This window comes from Oncorhynchus mykiss, chromosome 4, assembly GCF_013265735.2.
Source record: "Oncorhynchus mykiss isolate Arlee chromosome 4, USDA_OmykA_1.1, whole genome shotgun sequence".
NCBI classification, from domain to species: Eukaryota; Metazoa; Chordata; class Actinopteri; order Salmoniformes; family Salmonidae; genus Oncorhynchus; species Oncorhynchus mykiss.
Genome location: NC_048568.1, coordinates 6,529,456 through 6,555,546, shown reverse-complemented (window position 1 = coordinate 6,555,546; position 26,091 = coordinate 6,529,456). Strand labels below are relative to the sequence as shown.

General features: G+C 42.7%; 1 protein-coding gene across 2 annotated transcripts in view; it reads right to left on the bottom strand.

Annotated features, from left to right (window-relative positions):
- Positions 1-26,091, bottom strand: part of LOC110521998 (protein eva-1 homolog A) — a 160,330-nt gene that overhangs the window by 9,420 nt on the left and 124,819 nt on the right. For both annotated transcript variants that reach the window (XM_021600038.2, XM_021600039.2), the window contains one exon: positions 10,198-10,341. In XM_021600038.2, the coding sequence (XP_021455713.2) occupies positions 10,198-10,341 (144 nt within the window). The remainder of the gene's footprint in view (positions 1-10,197; positions 10,342-26,091) is intronic.

Genomic DNA, 26,091 nt, shown 5'->3' with positions numbered 1-26,091 from the left:
GCCATTGTAGTCTGATAGGTGTTGTACAGGGTCAGCCATTGTAGTCTGATAGGTGTTGTTTTACAGGGTCAGCCATAGTAGTATGATAGGTGCAGTGTCATGTGTTGTTTTACAGGGTCAGCCATAGTAGTATGATAGGTGTTGTTTTACAGGGTCAGCCATAGTAGTGTGATAGGTGCAGTGTAATGTGTTGTTTTACAGTGTCAGTCATAGTAGTATGATAGGTGCATTGTCATGTGTTGTTTTACAGGGTCAGCCATAGTAGTATGATAGGTGCAGAGAAATGTGTTGTTTTACAGGGTCAGCCATAGTAGTATGATAGGTGCAGTGTAATGTGTTGTTTTACAGGGTCAGCCATAATAATATGATCAGTGTTGTTTTACAGGGTCAGCCATAGTAGTATGATAGGTGCAGTGTCATGTGTTGTTTTACAGGGTCAGCCATAGTAGTATGATGGGTACAGTGTAATGTGTTGTTCTACAGGGTCAGCCATAATAATATGATAGGTGTTGTTTTACAGGGTCAGCCATAGTAGTATGATGGGTACAGTGTAATGTGTTGTTCTACAGGGTCAGCCATAATAATATGATAGGTGTTGTTTTACAGGGTCAGCCATAGTAGTATGATAGGTGCAGTGTAATGTGTTGTTTTACAGGGTCAATCACAGTAGTATGATAGGTGCAGTGAAATGTGTTGTTTTACAGGGTCAGCCATAGAGGTATGATAGGTGTTGTTTTACAGGGTCAGCCATAGTAGTATGATAGGTGCAGTGTAATGTGTTGTTTTACAGGGTCAGTCATAGTAGTATGATAGGTGTTGTTTTACAGGGTCAGCCATAGTAGTATGATAGGTGCAATGCAATGTGTTGTTTTACAGGGTCAGCCATGGTACTATGATAGGGGCAGTGAAATGTGTTGTTTTACAGGGTCAGTCATAGTAGTATGATAGGTGCAGTGAAATGTGTTGTTTTACAGGGTCAGCCATAGTAGTATGATAGGTGTTGTTGTACAGGGTCAGCCATTGTAGTCTGATAGGTGCTGTTTTACAGGGTCAGCCATAGTAGTATGATAGGTGCAGTGTAATGTGTTGTTTTACAGGGTCAGTCATAGTAGTATGATAGGTGCAGTGAAATGTGTTGTTTTACAGGGTCAGTCATAGTAGTATGATAGGTCTTGTTTTACAGGGTCAGCCATAGTAGAATGATAGGTGCAGTGTAATGTGTTTTTTTACAGGGTCAGCCATAGTAGTATGATAGGTTTGTTTCAGATTTCAAAAAGGCTTTACGGCGAAAGCATACCATGCAATTATCTGAGAACAGCGCCCAGCAGACAAATCATTACAAACATTAACCAGCCAAGTAGAAGAGTTACACAAGTCAGAAATAGAGATAAAATTAATCACTTACCTTTGATGATCTTCATATGGTTGCACTCAGAAGACATGAATTTAATCAATAAATGTTTGTTTTGTTCGATAAAGTCTCTCTTTATATCCAAAAACCTCAGTTTTGTTGGCACGTTTACTTCAGTAATCCACAGGCTCAAACGCAGTCAAACAGGCAGAAGAAAAATCCAAATAGTATCCGTGAAGTTAGTAAAAACATGTATAACGATGTTTATAATCAATCCTAATGTTGTTTTTAGCCTAAATAATCAATAATTTGTCAACCAAACAAGTGGCGAACAGGCAAACAGGTGAAAATAGTGCCCCCTACCCTAAAGTTTTAAAGCATCATTTCAGGTGAACAATAAAAAGTCAACACCAAAAGTTGCCAACCTCGCAGCACTGATTTCTGATCTACTGGATGAGCAGACATCTGTGTCAGCCCAGCAATAACGCACTTGATTATCAACTAATTAGGTTTGATAAACCTGCTGTGTTAGTGCTGGGCTGGAACAAAAGTCTGCACACCCAGCAGGCCAACTATATTTTTGTTTACAAAATTAGCTAATATAGGTACACATATAATCCTTGGTATACAAGAATATACCCTTAGTCTCTTGGGACATTCAGTGGGACCCCTACATCTGCAGTCAGGGTTTCACAGCTCTCTGTATCTGAGGACAGAAAACCTCACAAAGAAACAGGCTGCATTATACTAAAATTGGACAGCACTAAATATTATGTTACTATATAATATCTCTCTGTCCTCCTAGTTTTTCTCACTAGGGACTGGAACTGGAGAGTCTTTTCATAATGTCCTCCCACAAAGATACTTGCCCTATCGAGAGTAGCCTACTCTCCCTTCTCTGACAGCTGGAACGGCTAGCTAAACCTTTCACCCACTTCCCAGACTGATTCTGGTCTTCCAACATTTTAAATATTTTTTTAAATATGTTTATTTATCTGTTATTTTACCAGGTAAGTTGACTGAGAACACGTTCTCATTTACAGCAATGACCTGGGGAATAGTTACAGGGGAGAGGGGGGATGAATGAGCCAATTGTAAACTGGGGATTATTAGGTGACCGTGATGGTTTGAGGGCCAGATTGGGAACATGGCGCCTGGTGTGGTTTCTATGTGATTTGTGACACAACTGCAAGCCAACTATAGTCCACGATCAGCTCCTTGGTCTGACTGACGTTGAGGGAATAGAGTCACATCGCTACGGGAAAATATCTATTAGGGGAATTTCAGGAGACATTTCCGGAGTCTGCTGAATTGTGTTCCATCCATTTACAGCTGGAAACATCTGCATATGATCATAGTGAGTTCTCTCACAGTTTAAACTGCTTTCACAATATTTGCCACAAATGTCATGTTCGACGTCGACTCTCCAAATTTGATACGGGGACTTTGAGTATTGTGTACTGTGAAAGGATTGAGAAAATTGTGCAGTGAAGGCGGTTTCAGACTCTTTAGCTTTTCTAAACTAAAGGTGAGCCGAGGTTGAGTTGTTTGAGTAGTAGTTGAGCACACGATTATCTGATTACTTTGCACAGTGTTCATTATGGAGCTGAGGTCCCTGAATTCTCTAATCCAACAAACTGTCTGCATAAGTCTGTACATCCCCTCTGTACTTAGCCATATAAAGAGGAGAGGTGGGCTCACTCTATAATCCAACACTAACATGTGAAACAGATCTGGACTACGTTTGTTCGATGTTTGTGTGCAACGCTTCAGTGAAAACACTACAACTCCACCAGACAGTGGGGATAAACACAGAGATGGAGGGTAGAGACTTAAATCGACCCAACTGAGTGGAATGTATGTGTGTGTGTACACTCAAACCCCTTAATTGCAGGATCTGTAAGGTGTGTCGGGCACACAGCCTTGATCTGATATATGTAGTTTAGAGAGCGGAACTGCTGACTGAGTAGGTAAGTGTTTCCACCTGGACCAAATGCAGTGTAACACATTGCAGACCAGTACCTATTAGGCATTAAGAGGGATATACTGCTCTTTTATAGAATAAAGTCTGGAAAATATATGGATCAAACAGAGATATTAGATTGTTTCAAAAGAATATACACTATGTACAAAATATTAGGAACAGCTTCATAATAATACATAATACATAACACGATCGTCGTAAGAACATTCGGACCAAGGCGCAGCGTGATATGGGTTCCACATATTTATTGAAGTGAAACGCACAAAACAATAAAGAACAAATGAAACGTGAGGTCAATGAAGTGCTCACAGGCAACTACACATAAACAAGATCCCACAAAACACAGTGGGGAAATGGCTGCCTAAATATGATCCCCAATCAGAGACAATGATAAACAGCGGCCTCTGATTGTGAACCATACCAGGCCAACATAGAAATAAACAACCTAGAGTATCCACCCTAGTCACACCCCGACCTAACCACAATAGAAGAGAATAAAAAGGCTCTCTATGGTCAGGGCATGACAGTACCCCCCCCCCCCCCCCAAAGGTGCGGACTCAAAAACCTGACTATATAGGGGAGGGTCTGGTTGGGCATCTAGCGTCGATGGCGGCTCTGGTGCGGGACGAAGAACCCGCTCATCCCGTGGATCCAGCCATGGACCAGGGCTGAACACTGTGCCTGGACTGAGCCTCGGTGCAGAGGAAGGCTCCGGCCTTGGAGCAGGACTGGACGCCGTGCCTGGACTGGGCACCGGCGCAGAGGAAGGCTCCGGCCTTGGAGCAGGACTGGACGCCGTGCCTGGCCTGGGCACCGGCACAGAGGAAGGCTCCGGCCTTGGAGCGGGACTGGGCACCGGCGCAGAGGAAGGCTCCAGCCTTGGAGTGGGACTGGACGCCGTGCCTGGACTGGGCACTGGCGCAGAGGGAGGCTCCTGCCATGGAGCAGGACTGGACGCCGTGCCTGGACTGGGCACCAGCGCAGAGGGAGGCTCCTGCCATGTAGTGGGACTGGACGCCGTGCCTGGACTGGGCACCGGCGCAGAGGGAGGCTCCTGTCATGGAGCAGGACTGGACGCCGTGCCTGGACTGGGCACCAGCGCAGAGGGAGGGCTCCGGCCTTGGAGCGGGACTGGACGCCGTGCCTGGACTGGGCACCGGCGCAGAGGGAGGCTCCTGCCATAGAGCAGGACTGGACGCCACGCCTGGACTGGGCACCAACGCAGAGGGAGGCTCCTGCCATGGAGCGGGACTCGACGCCATGCCTGGACTGGGCACCGGCGCAGAGGGAGGCTCCTGTCATGGAGCAGGACTGGACGCCGTGCCTGGACTGGGCACCAGCGCAGAGGGAGGCTCCTGCCATGTAGTGGGACTGGACGCCGTGCCTGGACTGGGCACCGGCGCAGAGGGAGGCTCCTGCCATGGAGCAGGACTGGACGCCATGCCTAGACTGGGCAACGGCGCAGAGGAAGGGCTCCGGCCTTGGAGCGGGACTGGACGCCGTGCCTGGACTGGGCACCGGCGCAGAGGGAGGCTCCTGCCATGGAGCAGGACTGGACGCCACGCCTGGACTGGGCACCAACGCAGAGGGAGGCTCCTGCCATGGAGCGGGACTCGACGCCATGCCTGGACTGGGCACCGGCGCAGAGGGAGGCTCCTGTCATGGAGCAGGACTGGACGCCTTGCCTGGAACCTCCTGACCGCTGACCGTCGCTGGAGGCTCTGGACTGCCGACCGTCGCTGGAGGCTCTGGACTGCCGACCGTCGCTGGAGGCTCTGGAATGCCGACTGTCGCTGGAGGCCTGGTGCGTGGAGCTGGCACAGGACGTACTGGGCTGTGGAGGCATACTGGAGACCTGGTGCATGGAGCCGGCACAGATTTTACCAGACTGATAGCACGCTCCTCAGGACGAGTACGGAGAGCTGACTCAGGTGGCATAAAACTGATGACACGCTCCTTAGGGCGAATGTCGTGCATCATACACCAACACAACAACTCTCTCATTTCTCTCTCCTCCAATTTCTCCATCATCTCACTGACGATCTCTGACTCACTCCTCGGCTCCGCCGACCACCCCTTGTGCTGGCCTGTTTTTTAGGCTTTGTGGCCGCGAACCCCGGCGTCGTCGCTGTCCTCCCTTCTCTATGGCTAGTCTATGGCTTTTGGTGGCAGGGGTCTTTAAAGGGTAGGTAGCATAACCGTAACCACATCTAACATACACCCCACTTATACATTTTTCAAGTTATTATATAAAACCGATGAGAATTAGGGAAGCTTTGGCATCCATTGAAACGCTTGGCCTTTTCGTGGCATTCTTTTGCAAATGACTATGAATGAACACATTTATTTCCTGAAACGTGTCAACTACTAAACAACATATTAAGGTGTGGAACATTCATTGTGTGACAAGAAATAACCTAGCAGGTATATTAGGCTCGAGCAGCAAGAATTGATCCGTCCACAATTCAACTGTGAGAACATGGCGGGTCTCAACACCAGCCAACAAAAAGAGCCGCTACTATGAGAGGAGATTACAATGAAACGACAACTGAAACCATGAAATGAATAATTGTCAGTGCTCACTGCTAAAGGGGATATCTAGTCAACTAAAGATGAACGTTTGGAGAAGACAGCCAACACGACAGAGGTGCGACTCCATGACCTGGAAACAGCACCAGCTAAGTTGGAAGGGATGATCAAACTCTTAAAAGATGTAATCAATCGAAAATCATTCCCGTAAAATTCAATGTGCGGGCCACAGGACTTGAGACTAGAGTGGAAGCAGCTTCCAACTTCTTTCATGATCTTTTCTATGAGCTGTTTGGCAGGAGAAGATGGGTCCAATGCTGCTGATTAACATTGAGAACCACACAGCTCAACACTTGCTGTAGGATTGCACGGATCCACAGCTTTGAAGTCAAGCGGCAAATTGTTAGCCTTGCAGAGAAGAGGATCAGCATCTACCAAGACCCGAGTGCCGAACTGCTAAAACAGAGGGAGACCTACAACGAGGTGAGATCCCAGCTATGCAAGCTAAACCCGAGATGCGGCTTCATCCACCCAGCAAAACTTATCTTCACCTTCCAGAACACAACACACACGTTTTCCACTGCCAAGGATGCTCTAGACTGCTTGGGGAAGCACATCAAACCCAACACACAAGGGGACAAACCGACAGATGGTTACCCATGACTGGCTCATTACTCAGGTATGCTATCCATGCACAACCATGCACAGTTTTTTTTTATACATTTTAATATTTGTAGCTACTTTTTAAGTTGACCTGCAGTCAACTTGTACATAACGTGAGAAAAAGGAAAGGGGGATACCTAGTCAGTTGTACAAATTAATGTCTTCAACTGAAATGTGTGATTCACATTTAACCCAACCCCTTTGAATCAGAGATAAAGAACATTGTGTTCTTCATTTCACCTGTCACGTTATTTTTCATTATGAAGCTTACTGGTAGTCCCCAGTCACATGGTGTTTGTTTACCACAAAACATTGAGAGACCGGTGACTTGTAAGTCGCTCACTGTTGTGCAGAACGTGCCAGGTGTTCTAGTTACAGTATGGAATTCACAACTAAATGTTTGCCAGATATCTTATAACTATTAAGTTAACTGTCTAAAATGTGCTAAATGCTCTGCAGTTGTACATTTGGTATGCTAATTTAGTAGCTAGTTAGCTATGAGCTTATTCCAAAATCAAGCTTTGTTTGTTAACAGCAGAGAATCCCATCCTGGATCAAGAGCCTTGCTGTCTAGTATTACTGTGAGCAGCATTTTTTTGTAACTTGTATAACTTTATGAGCTGGGGTTTCTGACCTGCAAATACTTTAAGTCAGAGACTAGAACATGTTTGCAATGCTCTCGTAGCATTTAGTTAGCACTCTCTATGGGATGTTACATATACTTGTCAGCACTGCTAACCTTCGGATTACAGTGGGGTTTGAAAATAGTGCCCCTTGTGTTCAGTGCCAGTATTACTGAATATCCCGGTATGACACAAGGTCGCTATGAAGGTATGACAATCTGGATACCGCCCAAGCCTACCTATGGTCCAGGACATTTACTCACTCAGTCACTGGGTGAAAAGGGTCAATATCTATACATATTTCCGGATATCTGACATAATGAGTAGACAAGCACCAGATATGCATGTCCTTAACAGCTTTCCACACCTGGACTGTGAAACATTTGCCCATTATTATTTTCAAAATTCTTCAAGCTCTGTCAAATTGGTTGTTGATCATTTCTAGACAACCATTTTCAGGTTTTGTCATAGATTTTCAAGTAGATTTATGTCAAAACTGTAACTCGGCCACTCAGGAACATTCACTGTCTTCTTGGTAAGCAACTCCAGTGTAGATTTGGCCTTGTGTTTTAGGTTATTATCCTGCTGGAAGGTGAATACATCTCCCAGTGTCTGGTGGAAAGCAGACTGAACCAGGTTTTCCTCTATGATTTTGTCTGTGCTTAGCTACATTCAGTTTTTTTTTATCCTGAAAAACTCCCCAGTCCTTAAAGATGACAAACATACTCATAACATGATGCAGCCACCATTATGCTTGAAAATATGGAAAGTGGTAATGTGTTGTATTGGATTTGCCCCAAACATAACACTCTGTTTTCATGACAAAGAGTTAATTGCTTTCCACATGTTTTGCTTTGTCAATTAGGCTAGTATTGTGGAGTAACTACAGTGTTGTTGATCCATCCTCAGTTTTCTTCACAGCCATTAAACTCTAACTGTTTTAAAGTCAACATTTGCCTCATGGTGAATTCCCTGAGTGGTTTCTTTCCTCTCAACTGAACAAGGAAGGACACCCGTATATTTATAGTGACTGGGTGTATTGATACACCATCCAAAGTGTAATTAATAACTTCACCAAGCTCAAAGGGATATTCAATGTCTTTTTTTTTTACCCATCTACCAAGAGATGCCCTGTTTTGAGAGGCATTGGTGAACCTCCCTGGTCTTTGTGGTTGAATCTGTGTTTGAAATTCACTGCTCGACTGAGTAACCTTACAGATAATTGTGTGTGTGAGTCCATGCAACTTATTTTGTGACTTGTTAGGCACATTTTTATTCTTGAACTTCTTTAGGCCTGCCATAACAAAGGGGTTGAACACTTATTGACTCAATACATTTCATATTTTTATTTTCAATTAGTTTGTAAACAATTTCGAAAAACATAATTCCACTTTTACATTATGGAGTATTGTATGTAGTCCAGTGACAGAACATCTCAATTTAATCCATTTAAAATTCAGACTGTAACACCACAAAATATGGAAAAAGTCAAGGGGTGTGAAGGAACTAACTGTAAAACATAACTGCAGACCAAAAGCAAAGAGTGAGCAAAGACTTACAGATTGATGGCTGGCGCCCATCCGTTGCAGGCTGAGTTAGCTACAAAAGAGAGTGGAGGCAAACTCCTCCCCGGGAGAGTAAGTGAGGGAAATACAATAGCTACATAGCCGATATGGGACCAAGTCACTATTATTCGCGTCACAAGGAAGTGTCAAGTCAGAAGGTCCAAGTCTTAAATTGAGTCCCAAGTAGAACGGGTCGAGTGTCGAGTCAAGTCCAATTCGTGCATTCTAAGGGCAAGTCAAGTCTCAAAAATCTATACTGGCAGTGACTTGTCCAACTACAAATCTTTGTCTCTTTATTGAGGCTTCGAGACAGACGTTTTCATTATTTTGTCAAAAACAAAAATGTATCAACAAATTCCAAATGCAAGCTTCATAAGTAAATTGTGAATTTCAAGATATGTTGACATACCAAAAGACCAGTAGGTCTATGCTAGTAATTGTTGTTTGAAGCCCCATTCTGGTGGGCAAAGTAAACGGTTCATATTCTTGATCACCAAACATATTCATTTATCCTCTCTTCCTACAATTTGCTGTTTGTGGTGCACCCAATCCCAATGTATTCACTAGCTCAGTGGTTTTCAAACATTTTGATCCGTAACCCCCTGCGCACACACATGCACAGGCTGTGCGTGCACATTTATGTTAGAAGTCAATATCAACTAGGGATATCATGTCACATTGTCACTTCTCTGGAGTACAGAGCAAATAATAAGAAAATAATAAGAATCAAAATTGTCAACGGGACAACAGTAACAACAATAACCAAGGGTCAAAATAACCGTACATTGAACAATAACAATAAGTATACAGTAGAGGACATGTGCAGGTTGATATCTCTCTCTCTCTCCCTCTCAATTTCCTCCCTCTCTCTCTGTCTCTCTCAATCCCCCCCTCCTCTCTCAATTTCCCCCCTTTCTCTCTCAATCCCCCCCTTCTCTCTCAATCCCCCCCCTTCTCTCTCAATCCCCCCCCTTCTCTCTCTCAATTTCTCTCTCCCTCTCTGAGTCCTGGGAACTTGATGACATGACATCAGTAATTGATGATAATACAAAAGAGGACATGAGCCCAACATTCTGATGTACATGTAACAACCCATTCATGCTGGTGAAAACAATGTTCTCTCTCGGACTTGCTCGACAAATGACGGAACAAACTAAAATTACTGCACATGCTGGGGCACATATTTGAACCCCCCCCATGAGCCCCATCCTGACTGCCCTGTCTAAGCCCTGCTAACATCTAGCTCCCTCTGTAGTTTCCTTCTGTCCAATCAAAATGTTAACGTCCAAATTATGAAATATGATTACCATGTCCTTTAAAGGAAAGAAACAAATATGTATGGGGGCTGTTTAGTGTAAAGTGGTCCCCTGAGGGTTGTGTGTGTGTGTTTGCATATGCGTGAGTGTGTATGTGTGCGTGCGTATGCACATGCATTTGTGTATGTGTGACAGTGTCTCTGCATATGGGTATGTAGCAGCTCACCTGAGAGCACAGACTCCAAGGTTATGACCGAGGTCCCATCAGGGAGGGCGCGGTCTCCAACCACGTTTGGGTCATGGGCACTGGGTGACGGGGGGTACACTGCCACTCTGGGGTTGGGCTCCTGCAGCAGCAACTTCTTTGGGACTGGAGAGAGGGAGGGAAAGTTTGAATTTCAACCCAAATTGATTAGAAAAATACATGACTCTCTACTCCCTGACAGTGAAATGGATAGTGAGAGAGAGGAAAGTTTTAATCTCAAACCGAATACCTCAGCCCAACATACACTGAGTGTACAAAACATTTGGGAACACCTTCCTAATATTGATTTGCACCCCCTTTTGCCCTCAGAACAGCCTCGATTCGTTGGGACATGGACTCTACAAGGTGTTGAAAGCGTTCCACAGGGAGGCTGGCCCATGTTGACTCCAATGCTATCCACAGTTGTGTCAAGTTGGCCGATTGTCCTTTGGGTGGTGGAACATTCTCGATTCACACAGGAAACAGTTGAGCGTGAAAAACCCAGCAGCGTTGCAGTTAACACACTCAAACCGGTACGCCTGGTGTCTTGCCCATTCACCCTCTGAATGGCACACATACACAATCCATGTCTCAATTGTCTCGAGGCTTAAAAATCCTTATTTAACCTGTCTCCTCCCCTTCATCTACACTGATTGAAGTGGATTTAACAGGTGACATCAATAAGGGATCATAGATTTCACCTGGATTCACCTGGTCTGTCTGTCATGGAAAGAGCCGTTCTTAATGTTTTGTAAACTCAGTGTATGTCATGCTCTGCCCATGTACAGGGAAAGAGAAAGATGAGAGAGACACAGAGCGGGGGGGGGGGGGGGGGGGTGGTAGAAGGACAAACCAGTGATTCACCCACCAATTCCCGAAAGTTACGCTCCTCTCCCCTCTAACCTCCCCCTCCGTACCGCTTCACAACATCCTGTGAGTCAGGGAAAACCTCACTCTCGACCCAGACATACACACAGGACCCACAATGCAACGGGGGTCATACATTCCTTCCCCTCACATGTGGTTTTACGAGTCCGACCTGACCGCAATCTCTGGTCACCGTGTCTGTCCCTATCACGGATGATTTATTGGCTAAAAAAAACGTCCGCGTGTCTGTCTGCCCGCCCTCCAATTCCCACTGGCCCGCACAAAAACAACTAAACTCCGCAGTAGCACAGGCACTAATAATGAAAACTCATACAACAAAAGACAAATTCAAAATGTGATACAGGGAGAAAAAGGGAACATTTGTTTGAAAGCCCTTGGTGTATAAACAAACTGATCACATTTCCTGAGACATTATTGGGCTGCCCGCCAAGTAAGATACAATAAAAGACTTGGCCCAGATCTCACATAACCCATAGAGGCCTTACATTCTCTGCAAATTAATTGAAAAGGAGAAGTATTAAGAAGTACAGAAGTATTATCTTTTTACATAAGTATTCACACCCCTGAGTCATGTTAGAATCACCTTTGGCAGCGATTACAGCTGTACATCTTTCTGAGTAAATCTCTAAGAGCTGGATTGTACAATATTTGCACATTATTCTTTTCAAAATTCTTCAAGCTCTGGTTGTTGATCAGCCATTTTCAAGTCTTGCCATAGATTTTGAAGCCGCTTTAAGTCCAAACTTTAACTAGGCAACTGATGAACATTCAATGTCGTCTTGGTAAGCAACTCCATTGTATATTTGGCCTTGTGTTTTAGGTTATTGTCCTTCTGAAAGGTGAATTCATCTCCCAGTGTCTGGTAGAAAGTAGACTGAACCAGGTTTTCCTCTAGGATTTGGTCTGTGCTTAGCTCCATTCCCTTTATTTTTTATAATAAAAATCTCCCCAGTCCTTAAAGCTACAATATGTAACTTTTTGTACGACCGAGACCAAATTCCCATAGAAATGTGAGTTATATATATCTTTCATTCTCATTGAAATCAAGTCTAAGAAGTGGTAGATCTGTTATTTTTGTGCTATTTCTATGCTTACTGTTTTTAAGTTTGAAATACAATATTTTTGGTTATGAAAAATATATTTCTCAACGGTTTAGATGGTACAATGAGTCTCTACACTAGACTTGCTTGTTTTGTCACATAAATTGAAATTAAGTGAACTATTAGAATTTTAGCAACCAGGAAATGGTGGGGCAATTTCTGCATAGTGCACCTTTAACAATTATAAGCATACCCATAACATGATGCAGCCACTTGAAAATATAGAGTGTTATGCCTGTATCTTTGTAGTGACTGGGTATATTGATACACCATCCAAAGTGTAATTAATAACCATTCTCAAAGGGATATTCAATGTCTGTTTAATTTGACCCATCTACCAATAGGTGCCCTTCTTTGCAAGGCATTGGTAAACCTCCCTGTTCTTTGTGGTTGAATCTGTGTTTGAAATCCACTGCTCAACTGAGGGATCTAACATATTTTTGTATGTGTGGGGTACAGAGATGAAGTAGTCATTCCAAAATCAAGTTAAACCCTATTATTGTCCATGAAACGTATTATGTGACTTGTTAAGCAAATGATTACTTCTAAACGTATTTAGGCTTGCCATAACAAAGGAGTTGAATACTTATTGAATAAAGATTCAGCTTTTCATTTTTTATTAATTTGTAAACATTTCTCAAAAACACCAATCCACTTTGACACTATGGGGTATTGTGTGTAGTGCAGTGATACAACATCTCAATTTAATCCATGTTAAATTCAGGATGTAACACAACAACATATGGGAAAAGTCCAGGGGTGTGAATAACTTTCTGAAGGCACTGTATAACCCCAAACAAATAAAATAACATTTTATTTGTCACAAGCTTCATAAACAACAGATGTAGACTAACAGTGAAATGCTTACTTAAGGGGCCTTCCCAACAATGCAGAGAAAAAAAAAAGTAATATTAGAAGAATAAGAACACGAGGAATAAATACATACATACAGTGCACGCTCATATATAACCTCAAGCGTGCCGTACCTAATCTTATATAACCTCAAATATACAGTACTGTAAACACTCATATATAACCTCAAGCATGCCGTACCTAATCTTATATAACCTCAAATATACAGTACTGTAAACACTCATATATAACCTCAAGCATGCAGTACCAAATCTTATATAACCTCAAATATACAGTACTGTAAACACTCATTTTTAACCTCAAGCATGCCGTACCAAATCTTATATAACCTCAAATATACAGTACTGTAAACACTCATATATAACCTCAAGCATGCAGTACCAAATCTTATATAACCTCAAATATACAGTACTGTGCACGCTCAAATATAACCTCAAGCATGCCGTACCTAATCTTATATAACCTCAAATATACAGTACTGTAAACACTCATATATAACCTCAAGCATGCAGTACCAAATCTTATATAACCTCAAATATACAGTACTGTAAACACTAATATATAACCTCAAATATACAGTACTGTGCACGCTCATATATAACCTCAAGCATGCAGTACCAAATCTTATATAACCTCAAATATACAGTACTGTAAACACTCATATATAACCTCAAGCATGCAGTACCAAATCTTATATAACCTCAAATATACAGTACTGTGCACGCTCATATATAACCTCAAGCATGCAGTACCAAATCTTATATAACCTCAAATATACAGTACTGTGCACGCTCATATATAACCTCAAGCATGCCGTACCAAATCTTATATAACCTCAAATATACAGTACTGTAAACACTCATATATAACCTCAAGCATGCAGTACCAAATCTTATATAACCTCAAATATACAGTACTGTGCACGCTCATATATAACCTCAAGCATGCCGTACCAAATCTTATATAACCTCAAATATACAGTACTGTAAACACTCATATATAACCTCAAGCATGCAGTACCAAATCCTATATAACCTCAAATATACAGTACTGTACACACTCATATATAACCTCAAACATACAGTACTCATATAACCTCAAGCATGCAGTACCCACTCTTATATAACCTCAAATATACAGTACTAATATATAACCTCAAACATACAGTACACACTCATATATAACCTGAAGCATGCAGTACCCACTCTTATAGAACCTCAAATATACCGTACTCCTATATAACCTCAAATACAGTACTGTACACACTCATATATAACCTCAAATATACAGTACTCATATATAATCTCAAGCATGCAGTACCCACTCTTATATAACATTAAATATACAGTATTCATATATAACCTCAAACATACAATACTCATATATAACCTCAAATATATAGTACTCATATATAACCTCAAGCACAGTACCCACTCTTATATAACCTCAAATATACAGTACTGTACACACTCATATATAACCTCGAACATACAGTACTCATGTATAACCTCAAATATACAGTACTCATATATAACCTCAAGCATGCAGTACCCACTCTTATATAACCTTAAATATACAGTACTCATATATAACCTCAAATATACAGTACTGTACACACTCATATATAACCTCAAACATACAGTACCTCATGTATAACCTCAAATATACAGTACTCATATATAACCTCAAGCATGCAGTACCCACTCTTATATAACCTTAAATATACAGTACTCATATATAACCTCAAATATACAGTACTGTACACACTCATATATAACCTCAAACATACAGTACTCATGTATAACCTTAAATATACAGTACTCATATATAACCTCAAGCATGCAGTACCCACTCTTATATAACCTTAAATATACAGTACTCATATATAACCTCAAATATACAGTACTCATATATAACCTAAAATATATAGTACTCATATATAACCTCAAGCATGCAGTACCCACTCTTATATAACCTCAAACATACAGTACTCACTCATATATAACCTCAAACATACCGTACTCATAACCTCAAATATATAGTACACACTCATATATAACCTCAAACATACAGTACTCATAAATAACCTCAAGCATGCAGTACACACTTATATATATATATAACCTCAAATATACAGTACACACTCATATATAACCTCAAACATACCGTACTCATATATAACCTCAAACATACAGTATACACTATAAACTAGAACTATTAATTAACTATCTTTTATGCTATAGCGCATGTTCACCACATACAACAAAATGTTCAACAGTGATCTCAGTTTCACCCTTTTGAAGATCCTTACAACAGAACTCTGTACATTGTAGAGTATTGTTCACCACAAACAAAGCTTCAACCATCACCTCAGTTGTCCTTTTCTGAAGGCCTTTACAGCATGATGTTTTCCTGTCAAACGTTCAGGCTCCCATTCACTCCATTCATTTCAACTTGAACTGTTTCAAAGGCTGTGTGGAAACCGTGGTAGAGGTGTATATAGGGCTAGCCACAAATTGAGATTAAAGACAATCTTGCAGTGATAACGCAATGATATAATGATGACCTATTTTGTAGGTGAAAATGTGCAACAGCAAAGTTGAACACTCAGTCGCAAAACTCCATAGACTGCAGAAAACTAAGAAAACATTTAGAAAAAAAGAAAAGAGCTCAGCTGAATCTTACTCCAGCCCCAACCCTCCCCCATCTACCATATGGAGTGTTGGGGGGGGGGGGGGGGGCAAGACCAACCCTACCATTAGCAACGCGCTTTCCCCACCCACTGGAGGATCTGTCTTTTTCAGCCATCTAGAGTATTTCCTGTGTTTGAGAGGTGCAAAATCTCATTTAAATGATGGATGTCATTTCAATCTTGCTGGATTGATTGCCTTCATTTTACTCCTGCGACTCTTTCATACGCTTGCTTCATACGCATGTCAACTTTTTTCCTGTTAACGTTACGAACACAGAAATGTTTGTAATGACCTGTCAAACACACCCCGGGAATGGCTGAAATGGGCTCAATGGAATACATTGTCTTTCCGTAGCATCTATAAGAAGGCTAAAGCTTCGTCTGTGATTTAACGCACCGTCTCGACTCTTGCGTCACAATAGAGCAGAAAGACAACTTTATTTTGAAGGGTGTACATGTTTTTGTTTACAAATGAGATGCACTGAAATGAAAAGCTACTTCTGAAAATGAACATATGATATTGTGTCTGATCTCGCAAACAATATAAAGTATGTATAGATAGGTGTAATCTAGAGCCAAGCGTGTTGATTTCTTTTATCTGAGGGTATTCTGCTATTGACACACCATTTTGAAACAGAACATGACAACAGGAGTAATTAACGAGGCAGGTGAGTGTAGGTAGGCGTGGGACAGGGCAGGTTTGTGGTGGTTGCTGCCTGGTCCACCCCTTTATGTTCATTTATTCAAATATGCGCATACACCCAGTGTATTTACGCAAAAATAGCACATCATATTTTCTTTAGTTTAACAAAAAAAATAAGTGAAATTTGACATACAGTGCCTTGCGAAAGTATTCGGCCCCCTTGAACTTTGCAACCTTTTGCCACATTTCAGGCTTCAAACATAAAGATATAAAACTGTATTTTTTTGTGAAGAATCAACAACAAGTGGGACACAATCATGAAGTGGAATGACATTTATTGGATATTTCAAACTTTTTTAACAAATCAAAAACTGAAAAATTGGGCGTGCAAAATTATTCAGCCCCCTTAAGTGAATACTTTGTAGCACCACCTTTTGCTGCGATTACAGCTGTAAGTCGCTTGGGGTATGTCTCTATCAGTTTTGCTCATCGAGAGACTGACATTTTTTCCCATTCCTCCTTGCAAAACAGCTCGAGCTCAGTGAGGTTGGATGGAGAGCATTTGTGAACAGCAGTTTTCAGTTCTTTCCACAGATTCTCAATTGGATTCAGGTCTGGACTTTGACTTGGCCATTCTAACACCTGGATATGTTTATTTTTGAACCATTCCATTGTAGATTTTGCTTTATGTTTTGGATCATTGTCTTGTTGGAAGACAAATCTCCGTCCCAGTCTCAGGTCTTTTGCAGACTCCATCAGGTTTTCTTCCAGAATGGTCCTGTATTTGGCTCCATCCATCTTCCCATCAATTTTAACCATCTTCCCTGTCCCTGCTGAAGAAAAGCAGGCCCAAACCATGATGCTGCCACCACCATGTTTGACAGTGGGGATGGTGTGTTCAGCTGTGTTGCTTTTACGCCAAACATAACGTTTTGCATTGTTGCCAAAAAGTTCAATTTTGGTTTCATCTGACCAGAGCACCTTCTTCCACATGTTTGGTGTGTCTCCCAGGTGGCTTGTGGCAAACTTTAAATGACACTTTTTATGGATATCTTTAAGAAATGGCTTTCTTCTTGCCACTCTTCCATAAAGGCCAGATTTGTGCAATATACGACTGATTGTTGTCCTATGGACAGAGTCTCCCACCTCAGCTGTAGATCTCTGCAGTTCATCCAGAGTGATCATGGGCCTCTTGGCTGCATCTCTGATCAGTCTTCTCCTTGTATGAGCTGAAAGTTTAGAGGGACGGCCAGGTCTTGGTAGATTTGCAGTGGTCTGATACTCCTTCCATTTCAATATTATCGCTTGCACAGTGCTCCTTGGGATGTTTAAAGCTTGGGAAATCTTTTTGTATCCAAATCCGGCTTTAAACTTCTTCACAACAGTATCTCGGACCTGCCTGGTGTGTTCCTTGTTCTTCATGATGCTCTCTGCGCTTTTAACGGACCTCTGAGACTATCACAGTGCAGGTGCATTTATACGGAGACTTGATTACACACAGGTGGATTGTATTTATCATCATTAGTCATTTAGGTCAACATTGGATCATTCAGAGATCCTCACTGAACTTCTGGAGAGAGTTTGCTGCACTGAAAGTAAAGGGGCTGAATAATTTTGCACGCCCAATTGTTCAGTTTTTGATTTGTTAAAAAAGTTTGAAATATCCAATAAATGTCCTTCCACTTCATGATTGTGTCCCACTTGTTGTTGATTCTTCACAAAAAAATACAGTTTTATAACTTTATGTTTGAAACCTGAAATGTGGCAAAAGGTCGCAAAGTTCAAGGGGGCCGAATACTTTCGCAAGGCACTGTACATTTAAGACCTGAATTCCCACTAAAATCCCTGAACTCCATTATTTGTCCGTGCCAGTAAAATGTTCTATAATTCAGTCAATATCTGATGGATACATTTTTTTTAAAAATGTGCAGTATCTTCCTTCATCCATTGTCCAACTATACATTTATTAGAATTGTTTTTAAAACCTGAACAATTTTGATGGCCATTGCTACCACCATATGCAAATCAGCAGAATGGGTAAAATAGTGAGAGGGAGAGAAATATGATTCCTGGCCTCCCCCTCCCTCACCTGTCCTCTCTCATCAGTCTGACACACTAATCATGGGTCGGCCCCTCCCCCCGCCCTCATTACAGGGCTCTGATTGGTCCTAATTGGCAGCACATGTAGCCTCAGGTCACAGCTGGGAGACGCTGGGTGATGATGGCCCGGCTGTCACTTCGTGAACACACACACACGCATGTACACACACACACACACACACACACACACATACACACGTTCTTACGTATGTACCTACGCACGCACACACACTTTCAACACTCCCAATTTCACAAAATATTCTTATATTCCTGTTCACACAAAAAGATAATGCATTAGAATTCATACGATAACAACACACATGATGACTGTGAATTCTTAGTGTGCTGACTACTAGGAATCAGCAAGGACCACATTTTAAACAACTGTCGGTTGTATGGGAAATAATGGTCAACAGTAAAACTACTTGACTTGGACTGTTGGATGCAGCCAACAACACTTAATATATTGCCAAGCAATATAGATCCAGCACGAGAGAGAAAGCATGTTTTTGTGTTTTATTCCAATGTGAATCTGTGTGTTTAAGTGTTTGTGTGCGTCTGTATGCGTGTCTGTATGTGGTGTGTGACACAGTGAGAAACACAGCACATAAATCTCTCCAACGACGCTGCCAGTTCTGAAATGACACAGTCACAAAAAATTCCAACTTCCCAAAACATCGATTCTATCTTCTAATTCCCTGCTCTATCGGTGCAGCGGGAGCCCATTCTGGAACACCACAGGGAGTGGGAATATTAGACAGGAGAATGCGAAAGAGAGAGAGAGAGCTCAGTGTTCAACATCATAGTGCCCACGAAGCTCATCACTAAGCTACAGACCCTGGGCCTAAACACCTCCCTCTGCAACTGGATCCTAGACTTCCTGATGGGCCGCCCCCAGGTGGTAAGGGAAGGTAACAACATATCTGCCACTCTGATCCTTAAGACTGGGGCCCCTCAAGGGTGTGTACTTAGTTCCCTCCTCTATTCCCTGTTCACCCACGACTGCGTGGCGAAACACGACTCCAACACCATCATTAAGTTTGCTGACGACACAACAGTGGTAGGACTGATCACTGACAATGATGAGACAGCTTATGAGGAGGAGGTCAGAGTACTGGCAGTGTGGTGCCAGGACAACAACCTCTCCCTCAATGTGAGCAAGACAAAGGAGCTGATCGCGGACTACAGGAAAAGGTGGGCCGAAGAGGCCCCCATTCACATCAACGGGGCTGTAGTGGATCGAGTCGAGAGTTTCATGTTCCTTGGTGTCCACATCACCAACAAACTATCATGGTCCAAACACACCAAGACAGTCGGGCACGACAAAATCTTTTCCCCCTCAGGAGACTGAAACATTTTGGCATGGGTCCCCAGATCCTCAAAAAGATATACAGCTGCACCATCGAGAGCATCCTGACCGGTTGCATCACCGCTTGGTATGGCAACTGCTCAGCTTCTGACCATACAGAGGGTAGTGCGTACGGCCCAGTACATCACTGTGGCCAAGCTTCCTGCCATCCAGGACCTATATACTAGGCGGTGTCAGAGGAAAGCCCATAAAATTGTCAGGACTCCTGTCAGCCAAGTTCTCTGCAACCGCAAGGCAAGCGGTACTGGAGCGCCAAGTCTAGGACCAAAAGGCTCCTTAACAGTTTCTACCCCCCCCCCCAGCCATAAGACTGCTGAATAATTAATCAAATGGCCACTGGACTATTACATTGACCACTCCCTCCATTTCTTTTGTACTCTGCTGCTACTCGCTGTTTATTATCTATGCATAGTCACATCACCCCTACCTACATGTACAAATGACCTCAACTAATCTGTACCCCTGCACACTGACTCGGGACCGGTACCCTATGTATATAGTCTCGTTATTGTGTTACTTTTTATTATTTTTTACTTTAGTTTATTTGGTAAATATTTGATTAACTCTTCTTGAACTGCACTGTTGGTTAGGGGCTTGTAAGTAAGCATTTCACGGTAAGGTCTACACTTGTTGTATTCGGCGCATGTGACAAATAACGTTTGATTTGATTTTAGAGAGAGAAAGAAAGGAAAATAGAGGGGGAGAGAGAGGGATCAGAATGGTTACTGGAGGCGACCCTAGAGTGTGTATAACACTGGACTGTGTTGATACTGGCACAGCTATGATTTGTTTTTCCTGGACTCAGGAGCACAGCAGTGGGCGTGTGCATAATGCTGACTGGTGCAGAACACAACAACACTATGACAAAGCTGTTCTCGGAGCCAGAGGAGTACGATGGTATAGTAACGCACTATGCTGACTGGTGCAGAACACAACAACACTATGACAAAGCTGTTCTCGGAGCCAGAGGAGTACGACGGTATAGTAACGCACTATGCTGACTGGTGCAGAACACAACAACACTATGACAAAGCTGTTCTCTGAGCCAGAGGAGTACGATGGTATAGTAACGCACTATGCTGACTGGTGCAGAACACAACAACACTATGACAAAGCTGTTCTCGGAGCCAGAGGAGTACGATGGTATAGTAACGCACTATGCTGACTGGTGCAGAACACAACAACACTATGACAAAGCTATTCTCGGAGCCAGAGGAGTACGATGGTATAGTAACGCACTATGCTGACTGGTGCAGACCACAACAACACTATGACAAAGCTGTTCTCTGAGCCAGAGGAGTACTATAGAAACAATGAATTAGTCACTTTTCCATTTTTAGTAGACCCTTTCATCCAAAGCAACTTATAGGCATTTTACTTAGAGGTGGTCCCGGGAATCAAACCCACTATCCTGGAGTTGCAAGCGCCATACTATAAAAAAGGGCCATAACTCCCTATAGTAACACCCTGACCAAGACCATGTCGTTCGAAAAGTTGCTTCTCCATCACCTGAAGCTCACTAGCACAAGATTACTTATTGGGAGAAGCAAAAACAGTGATACAGGATCTGCGTTATTCATTGTGGCCTAAAAAGCCAAACTGATCCAATTACTGTAGATCACAAAGAGCTACCTCTGAACCGCTGCAATACGGAGAAGGACATTCATTCTACGAGAGAGAGAATGAGTACAGAAGAAACGAGAGAGAAGTGTGTAAGAGAGGAGGAAGAGGAGAATGAAAGGAAGAGGGAGGGAGAGGGAGATTGGCAGCTGAGCATGGCGGATACAGAGACACACACAATAACTCACAGCTAATAGCATTCCAGAGGAACGACATAGGCTAGGTGAACAGGGTAGGAGCCTGAGGTGTTGAAATTGTACTCTTCTTTTCTCCCCTGTTTTTTCTCGTCACCCTCCCTTCTTCCATCTCTCCCTCCCCCACTCACCCGAGCAATTCTTATGTTTTCAGAGAGTCAGAAAGTCTCACCGGGGCATTTATTTTCAGCACGTTTTAACAGTATCCAGCTGACCGGAGTTGATTGGGGCAGCGTGTGTGTGTGTTTTGGGGGTGGATGGGCTGAGCATAGGTGGTATGAGAGATGGAGAAACAAGATGGAGGGAGGAGCCTTAAGTTTAGAGGTGGGGGTAGTTATGAATAAGGATTGGGGGGATTGAGTGCTGAGTGAATCGGGGTAGTGTGTGTATTTGTGTGTGTGTGTGGTTTTGGGGATATACGGACCTATATGACCCTTGCCAAGCTTTGGCATGAACCTCGTGTTTATTCTCTTTCCAGCTATCATAGCACTCACACTGTGACAATGTGTGTGTATATGTGTGTGTCTGAGCGTATGTGTGTCTCTGTGTATGTCTGCATCAGTATGTGTGAGTGTTTGTGCGTGTGTTCATGTCTGCATTAGTGTGTGTGTATGTGTGTGTGTGTGTGTGTGTGTGTGTGTGTGTGTGTGTCTGAGCGTATGTGTGTCTCTGTGTATGTCTGCATCAGTATGTGTGAGTGCTTGTGCGTGTGTTCATGTCTGCATTAGTGTGTGTGTGTGTGTCTGAACGTCTGCATTAGTATGTGTGTGAGGGCATGACACACTCATTACACACTCCTTCTCGTTGTGTGTGTATACATACATCAGCACCTTCACAGGTTTCTGGACTGGGTAATTTGAGCAGTACCGGGGTCCAATGTTGAATTCATCTACTGGGCTGTCTTGACCCTTTTAGGTGATGGAATGTGTTTTGGCTGTGATCAAAAGGCTAAACATGGAGACTGGTGAAAGCACTCGACTTTTAGGGACCTACATCCCCTACCATATAGGCAAGGAAGGCCCCCACCTAAAACGTGTTGGCTTCAAAAGGCTAAACATGGAGACTGGTGAAAGCACTCAACTTTTAGGGACCGATATCCCCTACCATATAGGCAAGGAAGGCCCCCGCCTAAAACGTGTTGGCTTCAAAAGACTACAATTCTATTGCCTGGGTGGTGCTTTGTAAGGCCTTTGATCCACACCTGGAAATCAACTGAGGTGAAAGACTGACCTATTGTACTATGGTCTGACCTTGGACTCATAACCGGTGGTATAAGTCGGGTGCATTCCAGGATGGAGCAAGAGGAGAGTTTACCCTACCTCCAATATACACACACAGCTGTGCCCCCTGCCCTGGATTCAATTGCATAGTATTTTTTCTCTCCAAATGCTATATTGCATATCACACATCCCTTTGGCTGTGAGCACGAGAAAACACACACATAAGTACACACACACACACACACACACACACACACACACACACACACACACACACAGACAGCATAGACCATAGCTACTCCCACTCCACTATAATCATTACTCCCACTCCATGATCCCAGCTGTTTTCATCGAACCTTTATTTAACTAGGCAGGTCAAGAACAAATTCTTATTTACAATGACGGCATTCACTACACTACACTTCTGAAACACAGTTGCTGCCATTAAAGGGATACTTCGGGTTTTGGGTAATGAGGCCTTTTATCTACTTCCCCAGAGTCAGATGGATTTGTGGATACCATTTTTATGTTTCCTTGTCCAGCTAAATAGCATTGGTTCTCAAAACTACCTGTAACTTTACAGGTAGTTTTGAGAACCAATGCTATTTAGCGTTAGCGCAATACTGGAAGTCTATGGGTATCTGCTCGTATGATATCAGATAGCACAGTGACTGGAAGTCTATGGGTATTTGCTCGTTTGATAGCAGATAGCACAGTGTCTGGAAGTCTATGGGTATCTGCTCGTATGATAGCAGATAACACAATAATGGAAGTCTATGGGTATCTGCTCGTATGATAGCAGATAGCACAGTGACTGGAAGTCTATGGGTATCTGCTCGTATGATAGCAGATAGCACAGTGACTGGAAGTCTATGGGTATCTGCTCGTATGATAGCAGATAGCACAATAATGGAAGTCTATGGGTATCTGCTCGTATGATAGCAGATAGCACAATAATGGAAGTCTATGGGTATCTGCTCGTATGATAGCAGATAGCACAATAATGGAAGTCTATGGGTAACTCAAGTTAGCAATTCCGCTAGCGCTAGATCTCAACCCCATAGAAAATCTTTGGAGGGAGTTGAAAGTCCTTGTTGCCCAGCAACAGCCCCAAAACACCACTGCTCTAGAGGAGATTTGCATGGAGGAATGGGCCAAAATACCAGCAACAGTGTGTGAAAACCTTGTGAAGACAGAAAACGTTTGACCTCTGTCATTGCCAACAAAGGGTATATAACAAAGTATTGAGCTAAACTTTTGTTATTGACGAAATACTTATTTTCCACCATAATTTCTTATTTTGTAGTAGTTGAAGTGTACCTATGATGAAAATTATAGGCCTCTCATCTTTTTAAGTGGGAGAACTTGCACAATTGGTGGCTGACTAAATACTTTTTTGCACCACTGTAACTAGGCAAGTCCGTTGTCTCAGTTGTTGAATCTTGTTATGGTCATGCAAATATTTACATATGTTACGTTTGCTGAAAATAAACGCAGGTGACAGTGAGAGGACGTTTCTTTTTTTGCTGAGTTTAGTATACCTACTACTCTACATACCATTTTCTTTCTCCAAATACTGTCTATACACACCACATATGTATATTATGGATTCGTACACATGCTCACTCTAATATATCTACTTTGGAATGTTATTTCTTGATTTCTTGTTTTGATTGCTTCAATTAACTGTGTGTTTGTATTGTATTTGCGAGACATTCTACTGCACTGCTGGAGCTAGTTAAATATAGGCATTTCGCTGAACCCGCTCATCTGTGTAAGCAACAGATAAACATAGATTTGATTTGATCCATGTACATGAAGCAGTGTTGGTTGGGAATTTTGGGGAGGTGCATGGCAGCCTGTGCGTCCACCGCAGACGGTGGTTTCAGATGCAGGGTAGCTATGTCACAATGGGCCGCCGGACGATCGTGGCTTTGGACTCCGAAAAAGCCTTTACACAGCTGTGGACTCTCTATTGAGCTAAAATGAGAGCCAGCTGAGACATGAATGAGGCATGAATGAACTCAACAGAGATGCTAGTTCTAGGTCCCAAGAAACAAAGAATGCTGAGGTCGGATCTGACAATGAATCTCTGGTTGTACATCAGTCTCAAATAAAACCGTGAAAGACCTTGGCATTACTCTGGACCCTGATCTCTCTTTTGACAACCATATAAAATTCAAAAGTGGCCTTTTTCCATCTTCGCAACATTGTAAAAATGGTGTCCTTTGTGATCTAAGTCTCTGTCTCTTTCACCTCCCGGAGGACCTGGCCCCGAGACCTTGCCTCAGGACTACTTCGCCTGACGACTCCCGGCTGTCCCCGTAACCAGTCCACCTGATCGTGCTGCTGATCCAGTTGCTGCTGTTCTATGTTCTGCCTCCCCCACTCGGCTATGAAACAGCTACTTACGTTCCTCTCTAGGTTTCTTCCTAGGTTCCTGTCTTTCTAGGGAGTGTTTCCTAGCCACTGTGCTTCTACATCTGAATTGCTTGCCTTTTGGGGGTTTTAGGCTGGGTTTTTGTACAGCACTTTGTGACATCAGCTGATGTAAAAAGTGCTTTATAAATACATTTGATTGATTTAACACTACTCAACTCTATTGGCCTATTCGAACTGAGGTAGTCAGTTATCTTTAGCAAAAGCAGCTGTGCCATGAGAAAACTGTACATGGGACTTGAATAAGTGGGAGTTAACAGCTGACACATGAATGAGACATGAATAAGTTCAACTCAACTCTACAGGCCTGTTGGGACCTAGGGGTTAATAGAGCTAGTTAGACAAAGCAGCAAGTCCAGCTAATTTTAGCAAATTGTTCTCTGTATTCTGGTCTTTGTTTCACTACTCCAAGGTTATTCCAATATTCTGTTTTAGTCTATTAAGCATAAATAAGAAAGAATGTCACTGTTAGTCCACATCTGTTGTTTATGAGGCATGTGACAAATGAAATGAAATGTGATTACCGCCAGAAGTAAACTGTATCTGCACTATCATCTTTTTCCGTTTGTGATGTTACCACAGACAGTCATAGAATGCTGGCTGTCCACATTAACTCTCCATCACTCTCTTTCCCTCTGCATCTCTCTCTTGCATCTATCACCTTGGTGGCATCTGATGCATCCAAACAAAACAAGAAAAAACACATTTCAGAAAAAACTTTGTCAATCAGTTGTGACG